This window comes from Mugil cephalus, chromosome 15, assembly GCF_022458985.1.
Source record: "Mugil cephalus isolate CIBA_MC_2020 chromosome 15, CIBA_Mcephalus_1.1, whole genome shotgun sequence".
Lineage (NCBI taxonomy): Eukaryota > Metazoa > Chordata > Actinopteri > Mugiliformes > Mugilidae > Mugil > Mugil cephalus.
This window is the reverse complement of record NC_061784.1, coordinates 20,355,212-20,380,248: the sequence shown is the minus strand read 5'-3', so window position 1 is coordinate 20,380,248 and position 25,037 is coordinate 20,355,212. Positions and strand designations below refer to the sequence as shown.

Here is a 25,037-nt window from a genome sequence, read left to right as displayed (position 1 = left end):
ACTGTCTGTTCTATGTTTTAACCAGTGTTTTTCCTTTTAGCTTAATCATCAAGTGACTTGTGTGTAAACTTTAGTCTTGTAGTATGTATGTTTTTGTGTTGTATCACCTTTTTTTTGTTTCTCTGTCAGGAACTTTGTGTTTAGGAATGCACATCTGTCTTGAAAAAAAAAAAGATTTCTAGTCTCAATGGGACTTTTCCCAGTTACACTAGGAAGTCCTGCTTTGAAGACATTAGCAAAAATGTGGTTAAAATGTGTGTTAATTTAAAAATGCACACAATAAATGGATTTAATAATATATAACACAGTATTACTGCAATGTAGTGTACATGTCAGAAATCACTGAGACTAAATATCCAGGAATTTGTTTTCCAGTGCCTCTCTGCAGGTTTGTTAGCATTATAGTTTTCAGTTACAGTGCGATATAAAGCACAATTGGGTGTGTCCCTTAGCATAAAGCAGTAGAAATGCAGTTTTTACAATAAACATTTCTACCTCGACATCGACTGACATAAAAGGGGTTGTACCTCTGTTGGCCTCTACGTCACCATAAATAGCTAGCTAGCCAGTTGTTTTGGGAGAAGAAGAAAAGAGCTTCAAGCGGAAGAAACACCGGATTTGGTTTCGGATAGTTTTCGGCTTATGGTCCTGGTTTAGGTTTTTTTTTTTTGTTTGTATATATATATATCTATATATAAATACACATTTTCAATATGTCGACCCCGGCGAGGAGACGGCTTATGAGAGATTTTAAAAGGTACCGCAGTCATTTCTTCTTCTCTCTCTCTGTGTGTGTGTGTGTGTGTATGCGGCTAACGTTAGCTTAGCGTTAGCCGCTTGGTGCTAACAATACTGTGTGTGTAATATTGAGCCAGACAGGAGTTATTGTGAAGAAAGTAACACATAGGGACGTTTTTCTCGACAGCCCTCGTCTCATATGTCAACAAAACCTCAAACGGATCCTTTGATTGTTATTTTTTGGCTCTCAGAAGAAGGTAGTCTTGTGTTATGCAGTGTTTTTGGACCCAGTGAATAACGCTTGTCGTTTATTTTTTCTCCTGTTCTTCCTGACCAGTTTGTTTGCTTGTTTGTTTGTTTGCTGGAGGGAACGCTGGCTTAATTAATCTGAGCTTCACAGTGGTATGCGAAATCTGCCCAGATATAAAGCCGTGTTGGACGGGACAAAACACCCATTTGTCTTGGCTTAACTGGAACCAGATTAGAAGCTAAATGTGACAGGATTTCCCCCTTTTATTATACCGCACAGTCTGCATGCTCCGGGTTTAAATGGCGCTGTTAAATAGGCAGAATAATTCAAACAACCACCCCAGCATGCTCTTCTCAAATCCCCTTTGGCAGCAACGTGGCTTGCAGGTGTTGCACAACTAAGAGGGGGTTTGGGGTCAGGTGTTGCCCCATCTTTTAGCACACACAGACATGTCCCTGTCACCTTTTCATTTCGCCTTTATTTCAGGCGTTGTTTACATTGAACTCTGCATCTTTTTTTCTTGTGCAAATGGTGATAGAAACGCAAAGAATAACGTCCTGGCTTCCTGGGTGGATCACACCTGGCCACGGGCCTGCTGGTAATACCTGCCATCCACAATCTGTTACCTTGCTCCATATGGCACCCCATACTATGTATGTGCCTGTGTGTTATTCACACACACACACACACACACACCTGTCAGTGGAAAAAAAAAAAGATGCTAAGCTATTCTACTAAGAACAGCCGTTAAAGCAGGGCAGATAAGGTGTCACTGTAACTCTACTCTGCTGTGTCAGTCCCCAGGTGGTAAACTGTGACACTGAGCCAAGGAAAAAAAGGCACAATGCTTTGAATCGACATGTGTATCCACATCTAGGTTTTGCCGATTGGATTCGGTCATGTGTGGTTATTTCTTAAAATCAGTTGCAAGTCAACCCTTGAAGCTGAAGCGTTTTGGATCTGTAATATAACTGTGACACTAGTATTTCTTGCAGCCTAAATTATTATTATTATTATTATTTGGTGAAGAATTTCGTCATAATATCTCAAATAAAGCCCCACGCCTTCTTCTTCAAAGATATTTTCAGAAGTGGTTTGCAGTGTGAAACCAAAATCCGTCATCTTTACACGTAAATACCTTCATTATTCAGCCTTATCGCTTCTCAGAATATTCTGTTTCGGCTTTGTTATCGAGTTAGATCTCATCTAGCACACAGTAGGCAAGTAAGTTGCATGCCGTGCGTCTTGATTAGGTCAAGTATATCTTAAACAAAGGCAATTAGACCAAAATAGAAACCCAAACTCTCCAGCAGTTAATTAGAACAAAAAAGAAAACCATTTGAATGCAAGGTGAAGCCTCTTAAATGGAGCTCAATGGCTTTTGTTTTGGCATACCTGCATGTACAGGGAGTTGACCTGAAGGCTTTCCTTGGCTAAAGGTTATTATTGGTTATTAGTAACAGAAGTTATTCTTGGTCCAAGATGATGATATTTATTTGCTAAATTACAGAAAATACTTATTACATTAAGATTTCTTGTTTTGTTCGGTCAAGAATCCCAAATCGAGATATTCAAGACTCAGTTTCTGTTCGTGTAAAACTGCAATCCTCACATTATGTAAGTAAGCACCACAGCATGTTTGGTACTTTCCATGACACGCAACTTTATTTCCTTATTGCCGTACACGTAACTTTCTCTCCTCAGTTAGCAGTCCCCAGTTCCCAAGTAAAACGAAATAACTACCAGACGAGTTGAACGGAGCATCCGTCCAATAACGCGGAGCTCGGGCAGATTACCGCAAATGAGGTTAATTGCAGAGGGTCCGTCTGCGGCGAGGGACATGAACGTGGATCTGCACACGCACACAAATCAGCCTACCTTGTTTTATAGCTGTAAGCTCTTATTAAACCAGCTTTTCCACTAGGCATAGGATTGTAGGCCTAAATAGTCTGTGGTGATTCCTGGACTTGGCCTACATGCGTTTGGTGGTGATCTGACGCGAGACCTTGAATGCGACAGGGTAAATTCCAGGAAGCTCGCCTCATTTTCGACGCCCTGCTTTTTTTTATTGTGGTTGCGTATCAATTGATCGTCAGTTTAATAAACTGGAAAGGTGTGTTTTGATTTGTTGACGCCTTTGTTGCTAGGCAGCTGTTTCCACGACACCATTGTACTGCGCTTCGCAGGGATCGTTTCTGTCAAACGGCTCTGGGGAGTTTTCTTCGTGCAAACCTCACCTAATCATTATTTTCAGCTCTGATTTAATCAAGTTGTGATTATTTATTTATTTATTTATTTTTGTGTTTGTCTGATGAATCACTTAGTGGGGAAAAAAATAAAAACATTAGGACGATTCTTCTAAATTAATCTAAAAAATGTATTTAAAAGTAGACGCCAATCATCATGTAAAATTACAACAATCTATCTTAAATGTGAAAGAAACTGGTGAACTGGTTTCATTACTTCCTAAGTAGGTAATTGTCAAACAGATGAATTGATGAAAAAGGTTTTATCCGATACTTAAAGGATGGGAAACATCTATCATTATTATTTTAAGGCATTTTGTGACGTGCAAGTTGAACAGAATATTAATTTAAATAACAAAAATAAATTAACCAATATAAATAAGATTCACAACAAACTGTCATAACTATCGTAATAAAAGCAGCAGTGTATCAAAACCAGCAGCAATACAGAACATGGAGAACACGCCCAAAAAAAATCATAATATTTCACAGTACTTTCAATCAACTTTCCATTTTTAACACATAGCAACTTTAAACTTTTCGGGGTCTCGCAGGCTTTCAAAAACAGTACATTTCTCTGCTTTAAAAAAAATAAAATAAAAAGCTATGTGTCATCAGATAATTCCAGGTGTTGCCTCCCTTGCACAATATCGCCTTGGAGCACTTGTTGCATGTTGCAGAGTCTGCGTCTTTTGAGGTGAAGTGCAGCCAAACTTTTTGACAAACGCGTGGCCTGAGGCGTCCTGGAGGTTCACCTCCATCCGTGCAGGTGAAAAACCGACGTCACGTGTAGCGTCGGTGCAGAAATAGAGCCAAGGGGACGCTAATTAAACATTCAGCGGCACCGAAAACCTGCGTTACTTTTCTTTCTGGTTACTATCGTTTACGTCAGCACTGGTGTCATTACGGAGCCGAGTATCGGCCCTATTTTTAAGCATTTAATCGTCACAGCGGGGAAACCAACATGTCTGGATTTCTAACCTGCCAAACGATGTTAACAGTTATTAAAGCGGTGATTCATAAATTTGTCAGTGGACGTCAGTCCCAAAAAAAAGAAAAAGAGGTGACATTTCTCCCTGTGTGTGTTACCACTTCTGCCTACAGATCTTTTTATTCAAATGTCGCTGCAGCAGCATCTATGGTACTTTTTCCTTTATAAACCAGGCTGTTTATTACCTGTTATTTACTCGGTGAATGCTCCGTATCTGGAGGCAGAGGGAAGCTCAGAATCGGACAGGTGGAAGGATTTGAGAGACGTGAGACGTGTGGAGTGAAGGCTGAGCAGAAGGTGTGGACTGATCCAACGGATGAGTCAATGTAGCGCCGACCGCTCAAAAAGTTACCGCTCGTTCTGATAAAAAGGTGTCGCGGTGCATCGGTGTTTATTTTAAACGGGGGGCTAAACAGCTCCAGACCAGCCACACTGACCCGTGTCCACAGTGGAAAGCGCCACCAGTGGGTATGTGTGAGCTTCAGACTTACAGAAGTACAGAAGTACTTCTGATTCTAACTGACAGGTGACAGCAGGATGCACAGTGCGTCGTTGATCCCCGAGAGCCCGGCTGTCTATTTAAAGTCACGTTGATCCAGTGGTTTGTGTTTTGACTGATAATTATCCTGCAGTCAAGGTGTTAATTAAAAATCCTCGCACTCTTACCCGTCCTCGTCTCTCAGTCTCAGGCTTCCCTTTCTTTTTCTTTATGCTTTTTCATCTGCTCCTGTCCCTCCTCTCACTTTCCTTTGTTCCTCTGCCTTCCTCTGTACTCTTCTTGTTTCTGTCTTCACTGCCCCTTTCTTGCAGCTGTCATCTGCTCGTCTTTTGTCTTTTATTTATTTATTTTTTTTCTTGTCCTAATATCTCCTTTCCCTCTCTGTGCCCAGACTTCAAGAAGATCCCCCTACCGGTGTGAGCGGAGCGCCGTCGGAGAACAACATCATGCTTTGGAACGCTGTTATTTTTGGGTGAGTCATGCTAAATCCAACTAAATCCAACTCCGCCCCGTCGTCTTTACTGTGCCGCCGTGATTGTGATGCACGGATCCTGCAACCCACCCCGTCGTGTTCTCGTTCTCCGCGTCCTCCTGTTTTAAGGAACAAAAAAAAAAAATGATTGCAGCCCTGGATGTTGCACAGAGGAGTCTGGAAAATGAGCATGTAGGGTCACGGCGGGAGGCTGATGGAGGAGCGAGCTGGAAGATGAAGCTACAGCTGATGGGACGAGGAAGTGTAATTAAGAGAGTAAAGATAGCGACTCACACAAATGTACTTTTTGCATACTTAAAAGGAGAAAGCGCAGTGAAAAGTCTCTGAAAACTCAACTAAGAGCAAGAAAAGTGTAACAAGAACAAACCAGAGAAATGCTCGTGTTTATAAAAATAGACTTGATAATAGATCCTCGCCTAATCCAGAGGGAAAGCTGCCAGAAAAAGTCAAGGCAGCTGTTTTAATTGGCCCCTTACCTCTTAGACTGCGTGGATGTGAAGTTACAGAGTAAATAAAAACTCTGCGTCGTCCTTGAGGGTTACGTTGTAATGGTTATACTCTGGACAAGAAAAGGTTGTTTTTTTTATTTTGGAACGTGGTAATAATCTGATTTCTCTCTCCCTCCCTCTCTGCAGGCCGGTGGGAACGCCATTTGAAGATGGTAAGTTCTGATTTATTTTAAACACATGCAGCCTCGTGTTTATCCAGGCTCTGGATTTAATTTGACTTTTGTCTTGGACGGCGACGGGGGATCGTTTTAGATTTTTCCTGCACCAATCACGTGGCGATGGTGCAGAATTCTGGCTTGCTTTGCTGGGTTGATAGCATCTTTAAAAAAAAGTCGATGCAGGTTCAACTTCTCCATTCTAATTAGACTTCCCTTAAAATAACCCAAAATAAACTGTGACGTCTACTGAAAAATGCTGCATTTAAACATGCAAAGTTGACATAAGTTATAACAGTTTTCTTGGTGTTACACTATAAGAAATGATGGGTGGTAGATGTGCTTATAGCCAAAGCTAATTTCTTAAAGCAGCTCTTTAGATCTTGATTAAAAATCTATAATCAGTGCTGCATATTTAAAACATTAATGCAAAAAAAGAAACAAATAAATACACAACGCAGAGCTGATATATGCAGGCAGTAAGTTGATGTCAGAGTAGCGGCTTTAAACTGTTTATTGATTTGTTTATACTCTGTGAACATGTGCACACACCTTTTCGTGCTCTTAATTAGGCCAGATGTGAGAACTGCTGATTCAGGGTTCGTTGTTTCCTCTCGTTAGTCGTCGGGCTTCTCTCTGCTCGCTTTTCTTTCCAGTCGAACCATGACACGTTCAGCAGCGTAATAGTTTCTTTCACTTTCCCCGACCTCCTCGATCACTCACATCTGTATTCTCCTTACAAAATCCCTTGTGTTCACCTCCCTCCCTCCCTCCTTCCCTCCCTCCTTCCCTCCCTCTCTCGTCTCTGCAGGAACATTTAAGCTTCTGATAGAGTTTTCAGAGGAGTATCCAAACAAGCCTCCCACAGTTCGATTTGTGTCCAGAATGTTTCACCCAAATGGTAAGAACCACGTCCAGCAGCCACATTTAATGATTAGTTAGATTTATAGTGTATGTGTATTTTTTTTTTTAATATAAAACATTTATTTTTTTTATATAGCAAACTTAGAAGAAGGTGACCAAGGCCCTGTTGAGGTGTAACGTTTAAAAAGCATTCATTAAAATTGGCTAATACATTGTAAAAATTATTATTAATATTTTTTTGTTATATAATTAGAGTTTAGTCACCAAACTACTACCTGACTGTCTACATTTTATTATTAGCGATTATATTATATTTACCATTTTTAACTACCTTTCCCCACTGTATATACAGAATATCTCTATATTTCTATTTTCCTTGTATTTTTATTTATTTTTTGGATATATTCTTGTCTAATTCCACGCTACTGTGACGAGAATATTTCCCATACGTGGAATAAATAAACCATCTCTCATGAACTAAATATGCAGGTCATTCTTAGGTTCCTCGTTAGTGCTCTCCTCTTCCAGTCCATAGCTAAATTAATTTGGTACGTTAATGCGGAGCTGCAGTTAATCTATTTATTGTTATTATTGTTGTCAATTATTATCCTACAAGTTTTGTTGCGAGTTTGTTTGATCGACTGTTGTTATGGCAACGAAGCGAATTCGCGCTTTAGCTTAAAACTGCTTCATTCATTTACATGCACATAGAGGTAACAAGCCGCCTTGTTTTCTGTGTGTTTACCAGTTTACGCTGATGGCAGTATATGTTTAGACATCCTTCAGAATCGCTGGAGCCCCACATATGATGTGTCGTCCATACTCACCTCCATCCAGGTCTGTTTAGTTTCAGTTCTTTTTCCAATTAAAGTACGATGGATCTCGTTTAAATCCCGGCTCCTAAACACTTTTCTTTTCCACCCTCCGCAGTCGTTGCTGGACGAGCCAAATCCCAACAGCCCAGCCAACAGCCAGGCCGCACAGCTCTATCAGGAAAACAAGCGGGAGTACGAGAAGAGGGTGACGGCCATCGTGGAGCAGAGCTGGGTGGACGTCTAAAAAAAACTCCCACCGCTCTTCTCCCCACCCACCTCTCTTCGTCATTCTGAGTACTTCAGTCTTTCATTTTTACGTCATCAAGAATTAAAAAAAAACAAAACAAACAAAAAAAAACCAGCAACTATATCAGAAGAACTCAAGTGCCACCCTGAAAAAAAAAAAAAAGACAACCAACCAAACCAGAATGGACATTATAACTTGCTTGCCAACACATTTTAGGAAAACGAGAGAGGGGCAAGAAAAGAAAATCAATCTTATATTTGTGTTTCTTGTCCTTTAATTTTACTTTTTTTTATTGCATGATGTGAAATAAGTTATTGCTAACAGAATTTGTAATATATCTTTGTTATTGGGTTGGATTGATGCTGTTAGTGTTTGAGTTTTCCAGACCCTTATTCCTTTTCTTTTATTTTTTTTTTTTTTTCCCCCCTTCTTCTTCTTCTTCTTGTCGTTGTTGTTGTATCGTCAGCTGGTGCGCACACAACTTGGCTGTTTGGGAAAAGGGCACACTGATGACCAAATATTTTGAAAGAGCCCCTGAAAATGGCCTCCGGTCGTCTGCGGCATCGTTATTCTTCACGTCGGCCGCAGATATAGCTGATAAAGGAGGAAAAAAAGAACAATCCCCCGGTCTGTTCCTGCATACCTCTGTTTATTTTAAGCCTCGCTGTAGGTTCGTGCTGGCAGACGTCACGGGCTGCAGCAGTGCCAAGTCTCTCCTGCGCCGATGAATCACGACTCCTCTGGCTCGCTGTCTCTCTCCAAACTTTGTAATTTTAGAAGAAGGTGGAAGATGACGCTGTGAGAAACTAAACAGAAAACACCGGCCGTTCCCTATTATTAAATGTAATGAAAGTTGTGTGAAATGTGATGGAAGGGGGACTCGTGGATCGTTTTCATTATTCGAGTAGGTGTAATAAAAATGACAAAAACAGACCGGACTGCACTTCTACATCACGTTCTCCTCGGCTGCTCGTTTCCTAGAATAAACCTTCAGTGGTTGTGTAATAATGGAAGGAAAATGAATTGTCTTTCTCCTTTTCTCTTGTGCCCACATGTTTTTTCCTCTCGCCACAGAACGTCTTTGGCTCTCGAATGCTTTGTTGCCCGTGACGCGCGTCACATACAAATTAACAAGCACAGGATAAAACGCCTTTTTCTTTTTGCGCTAAACCGGAGGGGGGGAAGTTAATAACAACACCTGTGCAGTGTGACAGTTGATTTCCCGAAGACTCAAGTTGTTTCCATGCCTGCGTACGTCTCCCTACTTTTATTTGTCCTGGATCCTCCGATCAATTTAAAAACATCCAGTTAAAACGAAACCATAAATCACGACTAAACTCTGCCCTGCCTCCAACTAACTAATCAGTCATCATGAAGCAGGATTCCTCTTTTCTTAGACGGTAAAGGTCATATCGTGGCTCGTGACTTATTTCACCTAATGAAGCAGAAGGGATGTGTTATAAAAAAATTTTGTGAATTAAAACAAATGTATACTTATTACAATATGCTGTATAAACATAATAAAACACATTTTTCAGACTTTGACATGGGTTTATTGTGGCTGTGTGTGAATTCTTTCCTCCAGTATATCATCCTACTTGTTATATTTTTTTTTTATATTCCTTCATTAACACACACAGTAACACACACTACTGCTCAATCTAGCCAATAATAGGCTCCCGTGGTGGGTGAAACGATGACATTGATTAATGCGAGGACATTTTTCAGCCTGTTAGTTTAGGCCACTAATGAGCTTAGGTATATAAATGCGAGATAGAAACCATAAACATGGCAGGAAAGTCGTTTTCAAAGACGGTTTTATGCTACAATCCATACTCGTATATAAATATATTCTACTCATGGGAAAAAAACACATAATGCAACCCCACACGAAGAAAACACAAGTCGTTTATTCTGCTTCAGACAGACACATCTTGTATCTAAATTTACACAATAAAAACAAGTACACGTAAAAATGATGGTAAGAAATGTATGAATCTCTATACACTTTAAAACTTCCTACTTATCATAAAAAAACTAAACACTTTTTGATGTTTGTGTTCCTTCCAAATCCATTAAAAACCATAGAAAAGTTCTTAAAAGCAGATCCTGATTTGGAGTAACAGCTGAGTCCGTAATCCGAGTGAGACTGTTCTGGTCATCGATTCTGCGACAGAACAAAAACACACACACATGAATAATCTCAGTCACCACACAAACATCTGTATCCGAGCGTCGTCACTCATCGTACCTGTTGGCTCTTCATAATCTCGTCTCTCGTTTTGAAGACCGGTGCGTCTTCCACCACGATGCCTTCAGCCATTTCTTTCACCTTTTCCAGGAGCTCTGTGCTATACCTGCCACGAATCAAGAAAGACGTCCAAATTAAGACTCTAATTTACTATCCATGGTTATTTTTCAGCTTCACTCCACTACATGTCAGAGCACATTTTATACCTCTGCACTTTTTTTTATTTTAGTTTGAACTGTCCTTTCACGTCTAAACTCTTAATTAGCTGAACTTAAATATATTGCCATTTGTGTTGATATATATATATATATATATATATATATATATACACAACATGGCATATGTGAGGCATTTGTTCCACAAGGGATATTTGTATGTAGACTCTCAAAAGTCAAAAAAGTTGAAGTAAATAATGCAAACAGTTTTTGTTTTTTTACTTGTGCATTAAAGCTGTGACTCTTGCAAATCTTTTCGACCCTAAAACTAAGCCCTTCTTTTCTTTTGCCGACATTTATTCTGCAGTATTCTGGTGACATGGATAAAGGTAAATTGAGGGAAATGGTGAGAGTCTGACCATGCAGTAAGTACATCCCAAAATACATCTCATGTTGTTTTTTTTGTTTGTTTGTTTTTAAGAAAGGCATTGTAAACAGAGATTTGAAGTTGCTTCCAAACTTTTGGCCTGTAGTGTCCATGTAATAAGAAAAAAATGAAAAAATATTCTAACAGCAGTGTTTATTATGGGTGTCCAACTACTGTTTTTAAGGCACACTTATACTAATAATACTAATAATAATAATAATAATAATAATAACACTAATAATGAAAAACCTCATCATAGATCTTTAGGGTAATTCTGTTGTCGGCCTCTTGGCGGACACAGGGGGCAGCAGTGAGTCATTTACGCAGCTGAACAAAAAATGAAGAAGACATCAATCACGAAAGCGTGTGGAAGTTCCACAGAATTGGGATTTATACATTTTTAATTTAATATCTAACGATTTCCGAGTGAATATTAGACTAAATACGTACGTTGTGTGGATTTATTGATGAATTTGGCAAATGCATAACGATTTGTTACGGCAAAGCTACATGCTAAAGAAAGGTAGCATTAGACCATAAACTGGATTTTTTTTTTAAAGCCTATTTAGGAGGGAGTGCATTTTAAAACCAGTCCAACAAAACGGACTCGTTTTGCACTAGAGGAATGAAAACACGCTGTGTTTACATACCGACAGCCGAGGAAGACGTTGTTGGCCCAGACCATGGACAGGGACAGAAGTTGGTCCAGCTGCTCGTCCTCGAATTCGTTCATGTTCCGCAGGATGAACTCCCTCCTCGGCTCCCAGTGTTTGTCACTCTCCCAGTAACCTCGATAAGCCTCCACCTGGTCAGCCACGGCTCTGTTTTGTTGAAGAAAATCGTCCACGTCCAGGGCAGACATCTTGCTTCCTTGTGGTAGAGGCAACAAAGGTAACTTCCGTCCTGTCTTCCAAGCTGGTCTTGAAAAGAGTTCTTCGGCCAAGAGCGACACCTAGTGGCGCCTCAAATTATATCCTCCAGAGACCAGAGCTTTTGTTTGCAATGCATTTTTTTATTTTCCTCTAAGATGTTTGGGATTAGTTGGACCTAAGAAAAACTAAGCATCATCTTTGAACAGGAAGAAGTTTCTTTTTTTATTTTTATTTTCTCATTTATGGACACAGATTATTTTACTGTATGTTACAATCAAGTCGCCAGTGTGTAACAAAATATAAATGCAAAAACAGGACTGCAAACAATGAAATCCCAATGTTTTCAATCGACTACTTGCTAATTAGTGACGTCGTAGCTTGTTACTACTGATAGAATTTGTTCAATCTTCGTGTCATATCAAACTAGAGAAGTTGGTAAGCATAAATTAGTAAACTACAACCTTAAAGTTTGATCAGGTTTTCTACCTTGTGCACTTTTGTCTTGTGATCCGCTGCAGAACAAATCTGTTGATAAATGTGTCATTTGCGTATGGTGACATTATATTAACTATTCAATATTCAAGAAGTTTGTTGCCATGTATACAGCAAAGCTATACAATGACATTCATACTTTGCGGGTTCCCTTCACACAACTAAAATAAACTTAAATAAAGGAAGTAAAGGGTAGCGTGCAGTCAATATACGATGGGCAATTATAGTGGTGGGACATTCGGAATGTGCAAATAATATATGTGCAAATGTCACACTGTCACCAAAATGTGTGAATGAGATGATATTTTCTTTACATGCAGTCATTCAGTGATTTCGTAGCCTGATGACCTGTGGATAGAAGCTGTTTTCTGGTTATAACTTAGAATCAACTTTAACCAAACCTGCCACATATATTATTTCCTCTTTTTTGTTTGACCTCGTACAACACAGGGAAGGAATCTAACATTTCTACGTCATATGTGGGTGCAATGCAAATAACGAAGGCTGTCTCCTGTAAGACTACATCCAGGTGTTTACAGATGAAAATATGATTTTTCGACTAAATGTTTTGTGCATAGTCTGTGTAAATTGAACAATAACACGCTGCATTTGTGAAATATTGCATTATTATTGCACTCTTCTATAAATTTAAAATTGATTGTTTCCATAATTGTTATAGAATAATGGGTCATTTTGGTTCCAGCGATCCACTAACGAGGGCCGTGCTTTTGATTTAAAGACACATTTTTTCTGTCTCTGTGCTTCGTGTCTATATAAAATCAGTACATTTGAAAGATCTTCAGACAAAAAAAATGGCTAAAACAAGGAACCTAACGCAGGAAACAAGCCTGAAGATACAGATTCTCAGCCAGGAAGGGTACAGCTGCAGCCAGATCACCAGGAAGTGCAGATGCATTCCTTCAGCAGTTGGATCCACTCTGCAGAAATACAGGACGAACCAACAGCTCGGAAGCCAAACCAAGATCTGGGAGTCCAAGAGTTTCTTCAGCAAGAAATGACCTCATCCTGATCAGCATGTGCAGGGAAAACCACCAAATGACACAGGAACAGGAACAGGAACAGCAGCGGTCAAATCCAACTGGTGTCCAGTGTTCCACTTGGTTGACTTTTAGGTCATGGGTCAAGGTCCCACAAGGCTGTTAAGAAGCTCCTGATCAATGAGAGGAACTGGAAGAAGACTCTGTGGTCAGATGAGTCCAGTTTACAACTCTATCGTCCTCCTGCTAATGTGAGGATACGCAGAATATCTCCAGCATGTACAGTAACCTACTGTCAAAAATGGTGGAGGCAGTATCATGGTTTGTGGATGCATGAGTGCTGCTGGTGTTGGTCATCCAGGGCCAGTAGAACCTGGCTGCAGGAGCACAGTATCCACATCCTGACATTAAAAATCTGTGGTGGATCATCGAAAGGTCTGTTTCAAAGCGCAAACCAAAGAATTTAGAAGAATAAAAAGCAGTAATTCAAGAAGAATGGGACAAGATTAGCCCTCGACACCGCGAAAGACACGGAACACGCCAGCCAGGATTACAGCTCTGCTGCGTGCTAATGGCAGGAGCACTAAATATTAACTAGATGATGTGATGGTTTATTTATTTTTTGTTCAGTTTTCCAACACATTCTCTGTTTTTTGTTGGCTTTGATACCGACGATGTCGAGAACTGACATAGTGAAGCTGTCATAATAAATATAATTTGTATTTGTTTGTGTCCGTCTAATGCAGCCACACCTTTTGAACCACTAATATTTCATGATAATATCTGAGATTGTGTAAAAGTTTAAGGGGTCTGATAACACTTTTCCACCGCTGCATGTTGAGGTGATGCATAAAAGCATGAACGTATGTGTCTCACAGCAGAGATTTTGACTTGTAAAAGCACCCGGCACTGACACCAGGGTCCAAAGGAACTGCGGCCATCTTTAATGTCAGCTACACCTGCTCTTGTCCTACTGTCTATGTCAAGTAGGCCTCAAATATAACCACGTTCGGTTGCTGTGCATTCCAGGTCGGCCAACTCAGCTTCAAGCATCTCGGGCTTCTTCTTCTCCTTCAAACAGCTTCTCTCCTGTTATCGTTCTCTGCCAGAGGATGTAAAATTCACAGATCTGGAAGTGTGCGGTGTAATGTTTCTGCCTTCTCCTTCTTCCTATTTCATGAGTGAAATCTCTCCTTTTTTTTTTTTTTTTACACTTGACCAGCCTGCCAGGAACGATCAGAGAGAAACACTGGACTTTTAACCTGCAGTCTGTGTAAAAGAGGCTTATGGGCAGTCATGCAGGCTCCCTTTCTCCTCTTTCCACTGATATGTGCCCTGCAAAGATTCTTCTCCCATCCCTTCTCACTCTCGCTCACACACACACACACACACACGCTGGAGGATTTGGGGCTTGTTTTGACATGTAGTCATTGATATGCAGAGGGATTCTGGAGGAAGGCAACACAACGTGAAGTCAGAGGGGCACAGAGAGACAGACGGGGAAGGAGAGGGACCAGCTCACTGATCTGTCACTGATTTAGTTTCACCGGAGAAACAGATGATTACAGGCACGTGTAAAAGGAACAGAATAAAGGGCTCATTCTTGTAAAAAATAATAATATAAAAAGCTTTAAATAGTAAAAGGAAATGAATGAACATAGGCTGCTTTTACATAAACTACTAGCTCTGCATGGATCTATGTAACCTGGCAGAAGATAAGCTAAATGAAAACTTTACATGTGCAATTTACTGAGAAGAATGGTTCAAGAAATATACTTTTAAGACATTTATTTTTTTAGATAGGCTGAAAATAAAATGCAAAAGCATGAGAATCAGAATCAGACTTTATTGACATAAAGTGTACCAATGTTCAGAACAAAGAACAATGTGGGCAATAAGAATAAGCAAGAGTAAGTAGGCAATTATAGGCAATACAAAATATAAGAAATATATATATGTATAAGTGAACCTGTGTTCTGAGTTGTTGCTCTATAAAAACACTGAATATGGGGTGTTGCACAGCGGGAAATTATTGCACATGGTGAGTCCAGACTCTTGCAAATAATCACCCGGTTGTCCAGACATCTGAAATTCATTTCGCAGCGTGCAAAGATGAAATAATGTCGAGAGCCGACAGAAGGACCGTCCTGCCTTCAGAGATCCACTAATGAGGTGAGCAGTGAACCCACCAGGACTTGACTTTCATAAAGACTTTGCGCGATGCCTCTGTTAACTTTAAATCAATAACCTGAAATGGAAGCAGCGTGTCTCATGTTCCTCGTGGCAGATTTAAACGGCCCGTTTGCTCCAAGTAAACTGTTCTACTGGGTTTCTTGGGTTAACCAAAATTTCAACATCTGTTCAACCAATAAAATAAAAGCTAATGATGAATGAGTCAAGCTGCAGCCTCCACTGTTTCTGTTGGCTTTATCCTCTCAGTAACTAAGCTGACAAATGCTTCTTGACACTCTCTCCCTCTTTGCCTCGTTTTTTTTTCTCCACGCGTTTTGTCTTCATGCCGTTTTACGCGGACCTCTGAACGCTGTAATTCTATTTCCACGCCGTGTCAGTTTACTGTGAGTGGTTACGAAGCTTGTTCTCGACAGGCCGCGTTCTCCCGGTGCTCCGAGTGGAGCGTTTCACGCTCCGACGCGACAGAACAAAGCGTGGATCTTCTCCCTGCAGATATGCGCCCACATGGATCCACAAAACATCTCGGTGAGTTTTTTTTTTAAATGAACAAACACATGCGAGGTGTGCGTATTAGCGGTATCATTATGACCAAGTCCATTTGATTTAAGTAGCACCATAAAGGCATTTGCAACAAAGTGCTTCACGTTCAACAAGAAATCAAGAAATGAAAAGCTATTAACACCCAGAAAAATCAAAACACCTCAGAAACTCAGAGATATACACTCGCCAGCCACTTTATTAGGTACACCTTGCTAGTAAACGAGTTGATCCCCCTTTGCCTTCCTTACTGCCTTAATTCTTGGTGTCATACTTTCAACAAGTTGTTGGAAACATTCCTCAGAGATTTTGCTCCATATTGACATGATAGCATCACACAGTTGCTGCAGATTTATCGGCTGCACATCTAAGATGCCAATCTCCCGTTCCACCACATCCCAAAGGTGAAATATTGGATTGAGATCTGGTGACTGTGGAGGCCACTGGAGTACAGTGAACTCATTGTCATGTTCCAGATGATATGAGCTTTGTGACATGGTGCATTATCCTGCTGGAAGTAGCCGTCAGAAGATGGTTCACTGTGGTCATAAAGGGATGGACATGGTCAGCAACAATACTCAGGTAGGCTGTGGCAGACAAGTGTTGGTGAACCTGTGTGAACTGCAGTCTCAGTTTCCTGTTCTTAGGAAACTAAGGAGTGGCCCCCGATGTGGTCTTCTGGTGGTAGGTGTGATCATAGTGTGTTGCTACTGCGAGCCTTGAAGTCTGCCGTGCAACGATAAGAGAAAATGGCGGTTTAACGGCTCAAAGCTCAAAAAATCTGAATAAACGTCAGGTGCACAAAACCTAAAGAAACCAAACTCACACACTTTGACTTGAATAAGAAAAGTAGTAGTATAAACACTTTTTAGAGTGCAGTGTGTGCGCCTGTGTCTTGCTGCATCTTGCTGTCAAGGAGTGTCATTGCTATGGGGTGGGGGGTGTCTGGTGTAGTCTAGGTGGGGGCTACATGTCTAAGTAACATCGACATGAATAGATGCCAGGTCCAGAAGTTTCCCGGCAGATCACTGAATTGTCGCAAGACGGTTTAAATGTTTTCCCTTCACCTGTCGGTGGTCATAATGTTGTGGCTGATCGGCGTGTGCGCGTAAATCAAACGACCACAGTAGATCCGTGACTTGTAACCAAGTCAAAGCGTGTGGCCCCAGTTTTTCTTTTTTTCTTTTCTTTTTTTTTTTCCTCCTCGTCTCAAATTCCCACAGAAAAACCACCGGCTTCGCTCCTGGGCATGTTTTAGTTTGGGCAGTTTCCAAGTCATACAAGTCGCTGCTTTATTGAGTGAACTAACCCATTAGGTTTATGGCCTCGCACCCTCCTCCTCCACCCCCCCCCATCCACCATTCCCTCCCTTCTCAGCCTGAAATATACACTGATGCTGAAATAATACACTCTGTTCCAGGGAGCTCTGGCAGACAGCCGTTCCTGATGAGTCACCTAATGTATGCTTACTCAGGAGAAAACTAGGAGTGGGAAGCAGGCAGACAACAGGTAGCTCTTTCAGTCACCGTTCAGAGGGAGAAGGAGGGAGGGCGGGAGGAGACGAGGGGGGGCGGGTGCCCCAGTGAGATAGAATTAACACACCCCGAGGAAAGACGTTTGCTCGATTATTATTCGCATATGCAAACAGTGCAGGATAATATGTGTTCATCGGGGTATTCGTTGAGTCAACCTTCAAATGTTGCACTCGGCTCAGAAATTAATCATAAGTAGGACATTAAATATTCATTCACTTTCACGCTTTAACTCGGGGATAGCTCACTTTACTCTGCAACTGGTTTCCGACTCGGAGTCAGCCTCCTTTGCTCGTTTTTCTCCCCGTGCGTCCGCGTTTTAGACCGAGAGAAGCCGCAGTGGTGGCAGCAACAAATGACATCTGCAAATGTAGGCATTAATACTTTTGTCTGTGAGGAGGTGGGAAAGCGGCATCGCTGTAGCTGTGAGTATTTTAACCACTTGATTACGATTTCTACTCAACTATTAACCAGACCTTGTGCTGATTTATTATATTATTATTATTATAACCATTTAACAGGAGCTTCGTGGCTAAAACAGCCAGAGTGAAGGAAAAAAACACTTGCAGATGAGTTATCAATAATGGGGTTTACACAGTGGGCAGTGAACACACCAGATGGCCTCATTTCAAATACTTTTAATTTATTTCATGACTCCCAAACTTGTAAAAACAATAGGTACACTAGTGAGAGCTATACATTCAAATGTAACAATCCTGTATTGAGTCCTCCTTTTCATGGATAATGTTCAATTTGAAGGATGTGCATGCAGGATGTTATTTTTCATTTTTTATTTTTTTTTTTATGTGCAAGAGTAGTCTGAGAGATAAAGAAAATAATTGGCAGATTTGATTACTTTAAACATAACTAAATGTAATAGGGACAGTAGCTGGGTTCACACGGAGCCATATATTCCATTTACAAACAGTTTAGAAGCCCAAACCGAATGAAAATGCTCCATATAAACACCTCAGCTGGAATAAACAGCTTCACAGGGGTAGAACATTCCTTTTCCCAAACCGATCTGAAATCACGTAAACGTTGAATCGGAAAGAAGTCAGGCTCTGTTCTGTCTGAGCATGCTCTGTCTGGACGTAAATGTGCAGTGACGTTTGAGTGACGTTTCCTCAACTGAAACTCTGAAAGAACTATTATCGCAAGCTTAGATGGCAGAAAAAATAGAAATATTGAACTGTTTGAAAAGGTCCATCAAAAATGAATTGGAGAGGAGATGGGATGGGCCGAAGCGTGGAACAAATTCAGAACCCCTGGAAACTTTGAAGACCGGCTGCTAACACGATAGCAAATAGCTTCAACAGCTACAGAGGATATGACCCCACAAACATTACGAATCAAGCTGTTGCTTTAATAATAAAAGTGTGAAAAGAATAGCAGCTACTGCTGATTAGCCAAGAGATCAGTCACGTGATGTTTTCATCGATCTGCCCGTGTCTGAAGTAGAGCTACATGTAAACATCAGATCAGAATAGATCACTTCACATGTAAACATCTGACCTGAAACTTTCAATAGGAATAAGAAAAACGTCTCCATGTAAACATGGCTACTGAATCACCGAGCAATTTTTGCCTCAGTAGTTGGCTGATGGGAGCTAGCTGCACTGTTAGCTTCCCTTCTGCTAATATTGGGGACTGAATATGATATTACACTCTGACAGAGTCATCGTGTAATATGTGGCCTCGTGATTGGCTCAGCAGCAATAGGGGCGGGGCCTACTGTGGACAGGAGCCGCTGATTGACAGGGCTGATGTGGCGCTCAGTGTGAAGGTGTGTCATTGAATGAGTGAATGAGTGAAAGATGACGTCTTCTGCCTCCGTTTATCCCTTTACTAAAAATTCGTAAATAAAAAAACTAGAAATTTAAATTTGCGGGTGAAAATGTCAAAAAAAAAAAAAGTCAACCAAAGATGGTGCGACCTCCCTGCAGTACCTCCACGGACCCCCTAGGTGTCGCGTACCCCCCTGTTGAAGACCTATGCCCTAGCTTAGACCACTGGCTGAAATGTGGCTGCCAAAATAATAGAAACGTGCGTCATGAGAACACAAACCACAGCCTCAAAAATGAAAACAAGGTTGACCTAATAGCTCTCTCTGTTATTTGAGGAAGTGTTAGTTAGTTTCCTAATGAGCTGGTTAGTTTAAGTCCTGGAAGAGAAGACAGTAACTTTCAGTGGCCGGTGGATGGACGGGGCGGACACTCTAATTCTAATAAACCTTACAGTAGACAGCACAATGTGAGCGTCGAGGCGATGTATGCAGTCGTAAATGAGGCATGACTAAAAATCAAATAGAAAATCGAACCTAGGAAAGGCAGAGTAATGTTGCAGCAACATGACTGACTGACTGTCTGACTGACTGACTGACTGACTGGGGACATGCAGCTACAGCCTGAACCTTCATGCAAGCATGATGTCTCTCGCCCTGTCCCCCAGACAAAAAAACCGCCTCCTCTAGCTTCAGCTACATACTTATACAAATGACATTACATAACGCAGATCGCATCTCGATTCTTCTTGTTCTGTACTTTGTGTACTTCCTGTTAGTGTTATTTCCTGTTCGCACCCATACTTGTGGCAGATGAATGCACATTCGTCCCTCATTTTGAAAAGGATCTCCTTCTCGACGCTACAAGTGCGAGAGTCCTGTCTAGATCTAAAAATGCAGAAGTAAATAAACGTGTTTTTAGATTGACCTTTTGGCTCCTTCTGTAATTCCGTGCAAATTAATTTTTAGAATATTGAGGATTTTCAGTCTATATGAATCCATATATCAGTAAAAACATGCCTGGTACTTTGGGGCAGGGCTGTGAGATTTAGGCTACGCTTGACATTGCGTTGACTTTAGCTCCCCACAAAGGAGGGGTGCTTCAACATTTTAGGCTTGGGACCCGAGTGATAAATGTAGCCCGTCACCCTGGGACCCAGACTAATTAAAAACTAGTGCTCTTGACATGTAGTGATGCTGGAACAGTAGGGCCCTGCTAGCTATTTCAGGTCCTAAATCCTGACCCAGTGTTTTTTTTTTTTTTAAAAAAAGAAGATATATACTCATCTTTTGACCTAATTGCAGCTGACATTAATACCGGGGCCACGATACAGGGCAGCTCCACAGTATCTGAGTCCATCTCCGCTTTTCGGGGCGGAATAATGTCACCCCCGTATCCACACTTATCTTATTTCCTGGAATAAAATCGAATGCAATTTATGTCACGGAAAAAGAAAAAAATGTGTATAATGTTGGTTGATGCTGAACAGCGTGTGTAAGTTTTGTGTACATGAGTCATGAGTAACAGAAGAAGAAAAGAAGACAAAACTTTTGAAACTAATTAACTTGACGGGTGTAATTCATGCCAAATGAAACCCAGAGTCCCAGAGGTGATGAAAACAATTAAATATGAGAAATGGGAATCTTTGTGTCTTTAATTGATTAAGAAGAAACAAACAAGAGTTGTTGCTTGTTTTTTTTTTTTCCTGCCATTACGCATTTAGCACGTTATAAATAAAGCATCACAGCACATCTTCCCCTGCAGGATATTAGTCTCTTTATAAGTAGCACATGATTGACTTAGATGTTTAGGTATGGTGTGCTACATATGAATATCTGCACAACTGTAGTCAGAGTGAAAATCACAATATAGAGTCTTGTTATGTTCACGTTGGGTCACTGGAGAATCCTTCAGTATCAATACTTTAATCCAAAACTGGTAAGTCCTGCACGTTGTGTGTCAGTAAAAGCATCAAAAGGGATCATCCGGAGAACGTTCCAACTGGTGCAGAGTTTTTTTTTTTTTGAGGTAGATAGCAGGTGTCTCTTTTGTAATCCCAGGCTGACTCGATGTCTCAGTCTGTGGGGGCCATACCATCTGGTGCAGGACTCCTTGTTCTTGTTGACGCTGAATATAGCTCTCTGAGACTTTTAGTACTGCAGGATGATTTTTTTTTTTTAATGCCTCCCTGGTAATATTGTCCACATGTTGTCAAAATAAGAACCATGAATTTACTCCAAAGTATCAGAATCAGCTTTATTGGCCAAGTGTGTGTGCGCATACAAGGAATTTGACTCAATGCTCAGTGGTACAAGACGACAAAGCACGAAAAAAAAAACAACATAAATTCGACTTCCAGATTAAAATAATTTAGAGGAAGAATAAAGGTCAGGGTCAGATATACACAATGAACTTGAATATATCTGATCCTGACCTTTAACCTGACTTGATCTTAACTTTCTGAGGCCCAAACTGTCTCATTAGCAACTAACACCAACCTCCCAAAATGCGAGGGCTTAGTATTACCTAACTGTAAATTAGGTAAAGCCTCTGCAGCTGTAAACCCCTCCCATGCGGAGCAGCCCTGCAGATTAACCAAACTACAACTACCATCTGACCTAGATCTGCACGGATCTGCTCCCTGAATAAACAACGTGCATCTCATCAGCCAGGAAATTACATTAGTGCACATTAAAACAACTGTGAAGAGGAGGGCCACAGGCTGTTTCCTCTGGGGGGACGCTAACAGCAGCTACCTACCTGCAGATAAAAAAAAAAGAAAAAGAAATTGTGGGATGCTGGTGTTGCATTTGAATGCGTGCCAGAGAAATCCCTCCTCTGTGTCCTTCACCGCCTCGTTTCACTTTGTGCAAAACAGCATCCCGGTCTCTCCCCCCCTCCTCTCGTGTCTCCTCTTTCGGAGTGACACCGGATACAGCTTGAATTTGCATTTTTGCACCTGACTTTCTTGCCTGTACGTACGCTGCGCGTGCACGCGACCTCGCGGGCGTTTCATAAAAAGTGGAATTGCCCCATTTGTTCATCTGAATGACCTTAATTTCACGGTGCCTCCTGGCTCCGCTTCTGCGTGTATTGACCAGACATTTCAGATCCAGAATCTGAGTCAAGAGAAATTACAGCTGAGGGGATCCACTGTCTGTCGCCGCAGGGAGGGAGGGGGGGTGGGGGGCACACACTTAATTAAGCTTTTCATAAATGAACGATCTGTTTTGTGATAACTCCTGACTTTTAAAGAGAGAGCGAGAAGATGCAGGCCTGCTCGACACCAGACAGTGATTTAAACTGTGGACGGTAGTAGATTACGCATTGATCAAACACCCTCTTCCCCTTTAAATATAGATTTTAGAGAAAATGTGAAGGAAGGTAATTTACTTGCCAGCCGTTCCCTTCGGATTGCTGTGTGCAAATCAATCACTGGTGGAGAGATATTATCACTTACTGTAAAGTGCAGCCACGGGCGCCTCACTTTAAAATGAAGCCCCGGCTTAACACTTATTTTGACAGCAGTTTAATGGTGATGGTGAGAATTAAGCCCTTGGAAATTAGGGAAAAGTACTATTATTTTCAAGTCCATCCAAATTCACGTCAGTCACAGGAAACAGAAGATGACTTAGGTAATTTGCTTTTCCAAAATGAGCTTATTATTAGAGGGTTTAAGGGAGGCACACCGTGTCACATTTTGGAACAATTTGCAGCGTTCATTTGTATTTAAGTGAATTTATTCTCAGTGCAAATAAATCTTAATTTGCTGCTTAACACATGTATTGTGCACTGAATGATGAAGTCCTCCATTTATAAATATTCCCCTAGAATATAATATTATTCTCCACAGATGCAGCATTTTTTATTTTTTGTCCATTTCAACGTTGATTTATTTATTTATTTATTTGTTGACTCAAACTGAGCCTGCTATCACTGGCAGAGAATTGGCAGGTGAAGGTTCAATCCCCGTCCTCTCCTCTCCGAGGCGCAGTCATCTTGCGTTTGTCGGAGAAGGAAGTGCAGTTTGCGGTAACAGTGAATTGAAAGTACGCCATAAATATGGCGCCAAAAGAGTTTTCAAGCTGACGATAAGAGCCGAATTTCCCTCTGTCTTGTCTTTATTTTTATTTTTTTCCCAACCCGGAGGTGGGGAGGAGAGATTGCAAGACGAGACCCGCCTGTGCGTTTGTGCAGAGAGTGTGCGCGCACCCCGGTCAGAGGAGTGGAAGCGGAGCAAGTGAAGACGAGGAGAGCGCTGGGTTTTATTTTAGAAGGAGGGACGTTGCGAAACAGGCTCGCAATCTTTTCTGACTCATCGTTTGGAATTAAAGCACCCTTTTTCTCCTTTTCTTTTAACCCCTCCTCCTCCTCGTTCTGCCGCTGCTGCCTCTCGGTCCTCCCCGTACCGCTGGCACTGGGAAGGAAAACAGTCGGATTTTGACACCACGTTTGGGCTGCTTTTGCAAAATGCGACATGCTTTCCCGTGAGCGGTATGTGGTGCGCACCTCGCAGCCCGCTACGCAGTGAACGGTAGCAGGAGCAGAGGAGGCACCGCTGTGTTTGTTTTTTCACTCGCAGAGCCCTAATCCCCGTGCGGCTGCCACTTTTGGATTTTATTTCACGTTTGGACTCGTCGTTCTTTTGCGGAGCTGACGCGCTGTCAACGCGCACCGCGAGGGAAGGGGAGAGGGGAGGGGAGGGGGGGAGAGAAGCCAGGGGAAGAGGGACAGTCCTGTCACCCAACGTGGACCGAGAGTCGGAGCTGTTTAGCTGCAGCCTGCCAGGGCGCAGAGTGGGCAAACCGAATCAGTCCTAAACCCTTGCGCTGTTAAAACTACATGTGCCTGGCTCCCAATGATCTCCTAATCTCTGGGAATCGCACGCCGTCCAGGACTGAGGACGTCTCCGTACCCGAAGCTGACTGCAATCGAGGTAAATAAACACTGCTGATTTACGGATGAAAATGTGAAAAAGTCCAAGTGTTGCAGCCAGGACCTCTGCCTGAAGTCCGCTTTGCTGGTGGCGGTGCTGCTGCTGCTGCTGCTGCTGCTGCTAGTGCTGTGTACCAGCGCTAGGCCAGCAGCAGGGCAGCGGCTCCGTACGCACTTTTGCAGCGGGCTTGTCAGTCACAGTCCGCGGGTAGGGGCGCGCACAGCGTCGGCCCGACCGAGCCGTGCATGCGGGGACGGGTGTGCGTTTTAACACGCTGCAGTAAAGAGAATGCAAATGCATTTTTTTTTTGTTGTTGTTGTTTTATTATTTTTTTTTTAAAGCATAGCTCGTGCACGCGGGGAAATGAAATGAGCCGGGTAAACTTGACTTTAAACGCAACGTGAACGGCTGAGCCCCGGTGGGAATGGAGTCTGCGAGCTGGTTGCTGGAGAGAGTCCGAGTTGGGGTTTATTTTTTATTTATTTAATTATTTATTCTTAAATTGCAACAAATGGGCCGATCGTGCAGCAGTGTGGCGAGGAATGTGAGTTTTGAACTTGCGTGCGCGGACGAAGGCTCGCGCACACGTGCGGGCGCATAGGTGGGGATGCGAGGTGAAGTTGTGCGGAGAGCAGGAGGCTCCCGCTGGAGGGGGGTGGTGGTGGTGGCACCAAAAATATTCACACTCCCTACAAACGCGTATGTTTCCTCATTCCTCGGGGAAGGGGCAAAAGGGGAAGCAGATTTTTTTTTTTTTTTTAGGAAGGCTGAGCACGCATCAGGAATTAGAGCAACTCCTCTCTGCCTCCTTCACCCTCTCCTCCTCCTCCTCCTCCTCCTCCTGCTGCTGCTGCTGCTGCTTCGTGCTGTGCAGACCTAGCTGGCTTTAGAAGAGGGGAGGGGGTGAGGTGGAGGGGGGAGTGGCTGTTGTTTACCTCCTCAAAGTCAGAGCTCTATCTGTGTGCCAGAGTTAAATGAGTGTTGCATCCATACCTGGGAGGAAAAAAAAAAACAAAAAACTAAACTAAACCCTCAACAGAATCGGGACTTGAC

The 25,037-nt window shown here is 42.0% G+C and overlaps 3 protein-coding genes across 3 annotated transcripts in view; 2 read left to right on the top strand and 1 right to left on the bottom strand.

Annotated features, from left to right (window-relative positions):
* The first annotated feature begins 558 nt into the window (after nucleotides 1-558).
* Nucleotides 559-7,918, top strand: ube2b (ubiquitin-conjugating enzyme E2B (RAD6 homolog)). Its single transcript, XM_047607082.1, has 6 exons — nucleotides 559-757; nucleotides 5,116-5,196; nucleotides 5,853-5,878; nucleotides 6,693-6,782; nucleotides 7,494-7,582; nucleotides 7,676-7,918. The coding sequence occupies exons 1-6, from the start codon at nucleotides 714-716 to the stop codon at nucleotides 7,802-7,804; spliced, it is 459 nt and encodes a 152-aa protein (XP_047463038.1). The 5' UTR covers nucleotides 559-713; the 3' UTR covers nucleotides 7,805-7,918.
* A 1,777-nt stretch (nucleotides 7,919-9,695) lies between these two features.
* Nucleotides 9,696-11,538, bottom strand: cdkn2aipnl (CDKN2A interacting protein N-terminal like). Its single transcript, XM_047607083.1, has 3 exons — nucleotides 11,291-11,538; nucleotides 10,059-10,164; nucleotides 9,696-9,974 (listed from the first exon to the last, which is right to left on the bottom strand). The coding sequence occupies exons 1-3, from the start codon at nucleotides 11,500-11,502 to the stop codon at nucleotides 9,966-9,968; spliced, it is 327 nt and encodes a 108-aa protein (XP_047463039.1). The 5' UTR covers nucleotides 11,503-11,538; the 3' UTR covers nucleotides 9,696-9,965.
* An 11,520-nt stretch (nucleotides 11,539-23,058) lies between these two features.
* jade2 (jade family PHD finger 2) overlaps nucleotides 23,059-25,037 on the top strand; it is a 191,524-nt gene continuing 189,545 nt past the window's right edge. The window contains exon 1 of the mRNA XM_047606951.1: nucleotides 23,059-23,984. The gene's annotated coding sequence lies outside the window, so the exon portion shown is untranslated. The remainder of the gene's footprint in view (nucleotides 23,985-25,037) is intronic.

Excerpts from the sequence above, each read along its gene's own strand:
- ube2b (XM_047607082.1), top strand. The coding sequence starts at position 714 with ATGTCGACCCCGGCGAGGAGACGGCTTATGAGAGATTTTAAAAG. Across the intron at positions 758-5,115 it reads CTTATGAGAGATTTTAAAAG|ACTTCAAGAAGATCCCCCTA; the intron begins GTACCGCAGTCA and ends CTCTGTGCCCAG. Across the intron at positions 5,879-6,692 it reads GGGAACGCCATTTGAAGATG|GAACATTTAAGCTTCTGATA; the intron begins GTAAGTTCTGAT and ends TCGTCTCTGCAG.
- cdkn2aipnl (XM_047607083.1), bottom strand. The coding sequence starts at position 11,502 with ATGTCTGCCCTGGACGTGGACGATTTTCTTCAACAAAACAGAGCCGTG. Across the intron at positions 10,165-11,290 it reads AACGTCTTCCTCGGCTGTCG|GTATAGCACAGAGCTCCTGG; the intron begins GTATGTAAACAC and ends GATTCGTGGCAG.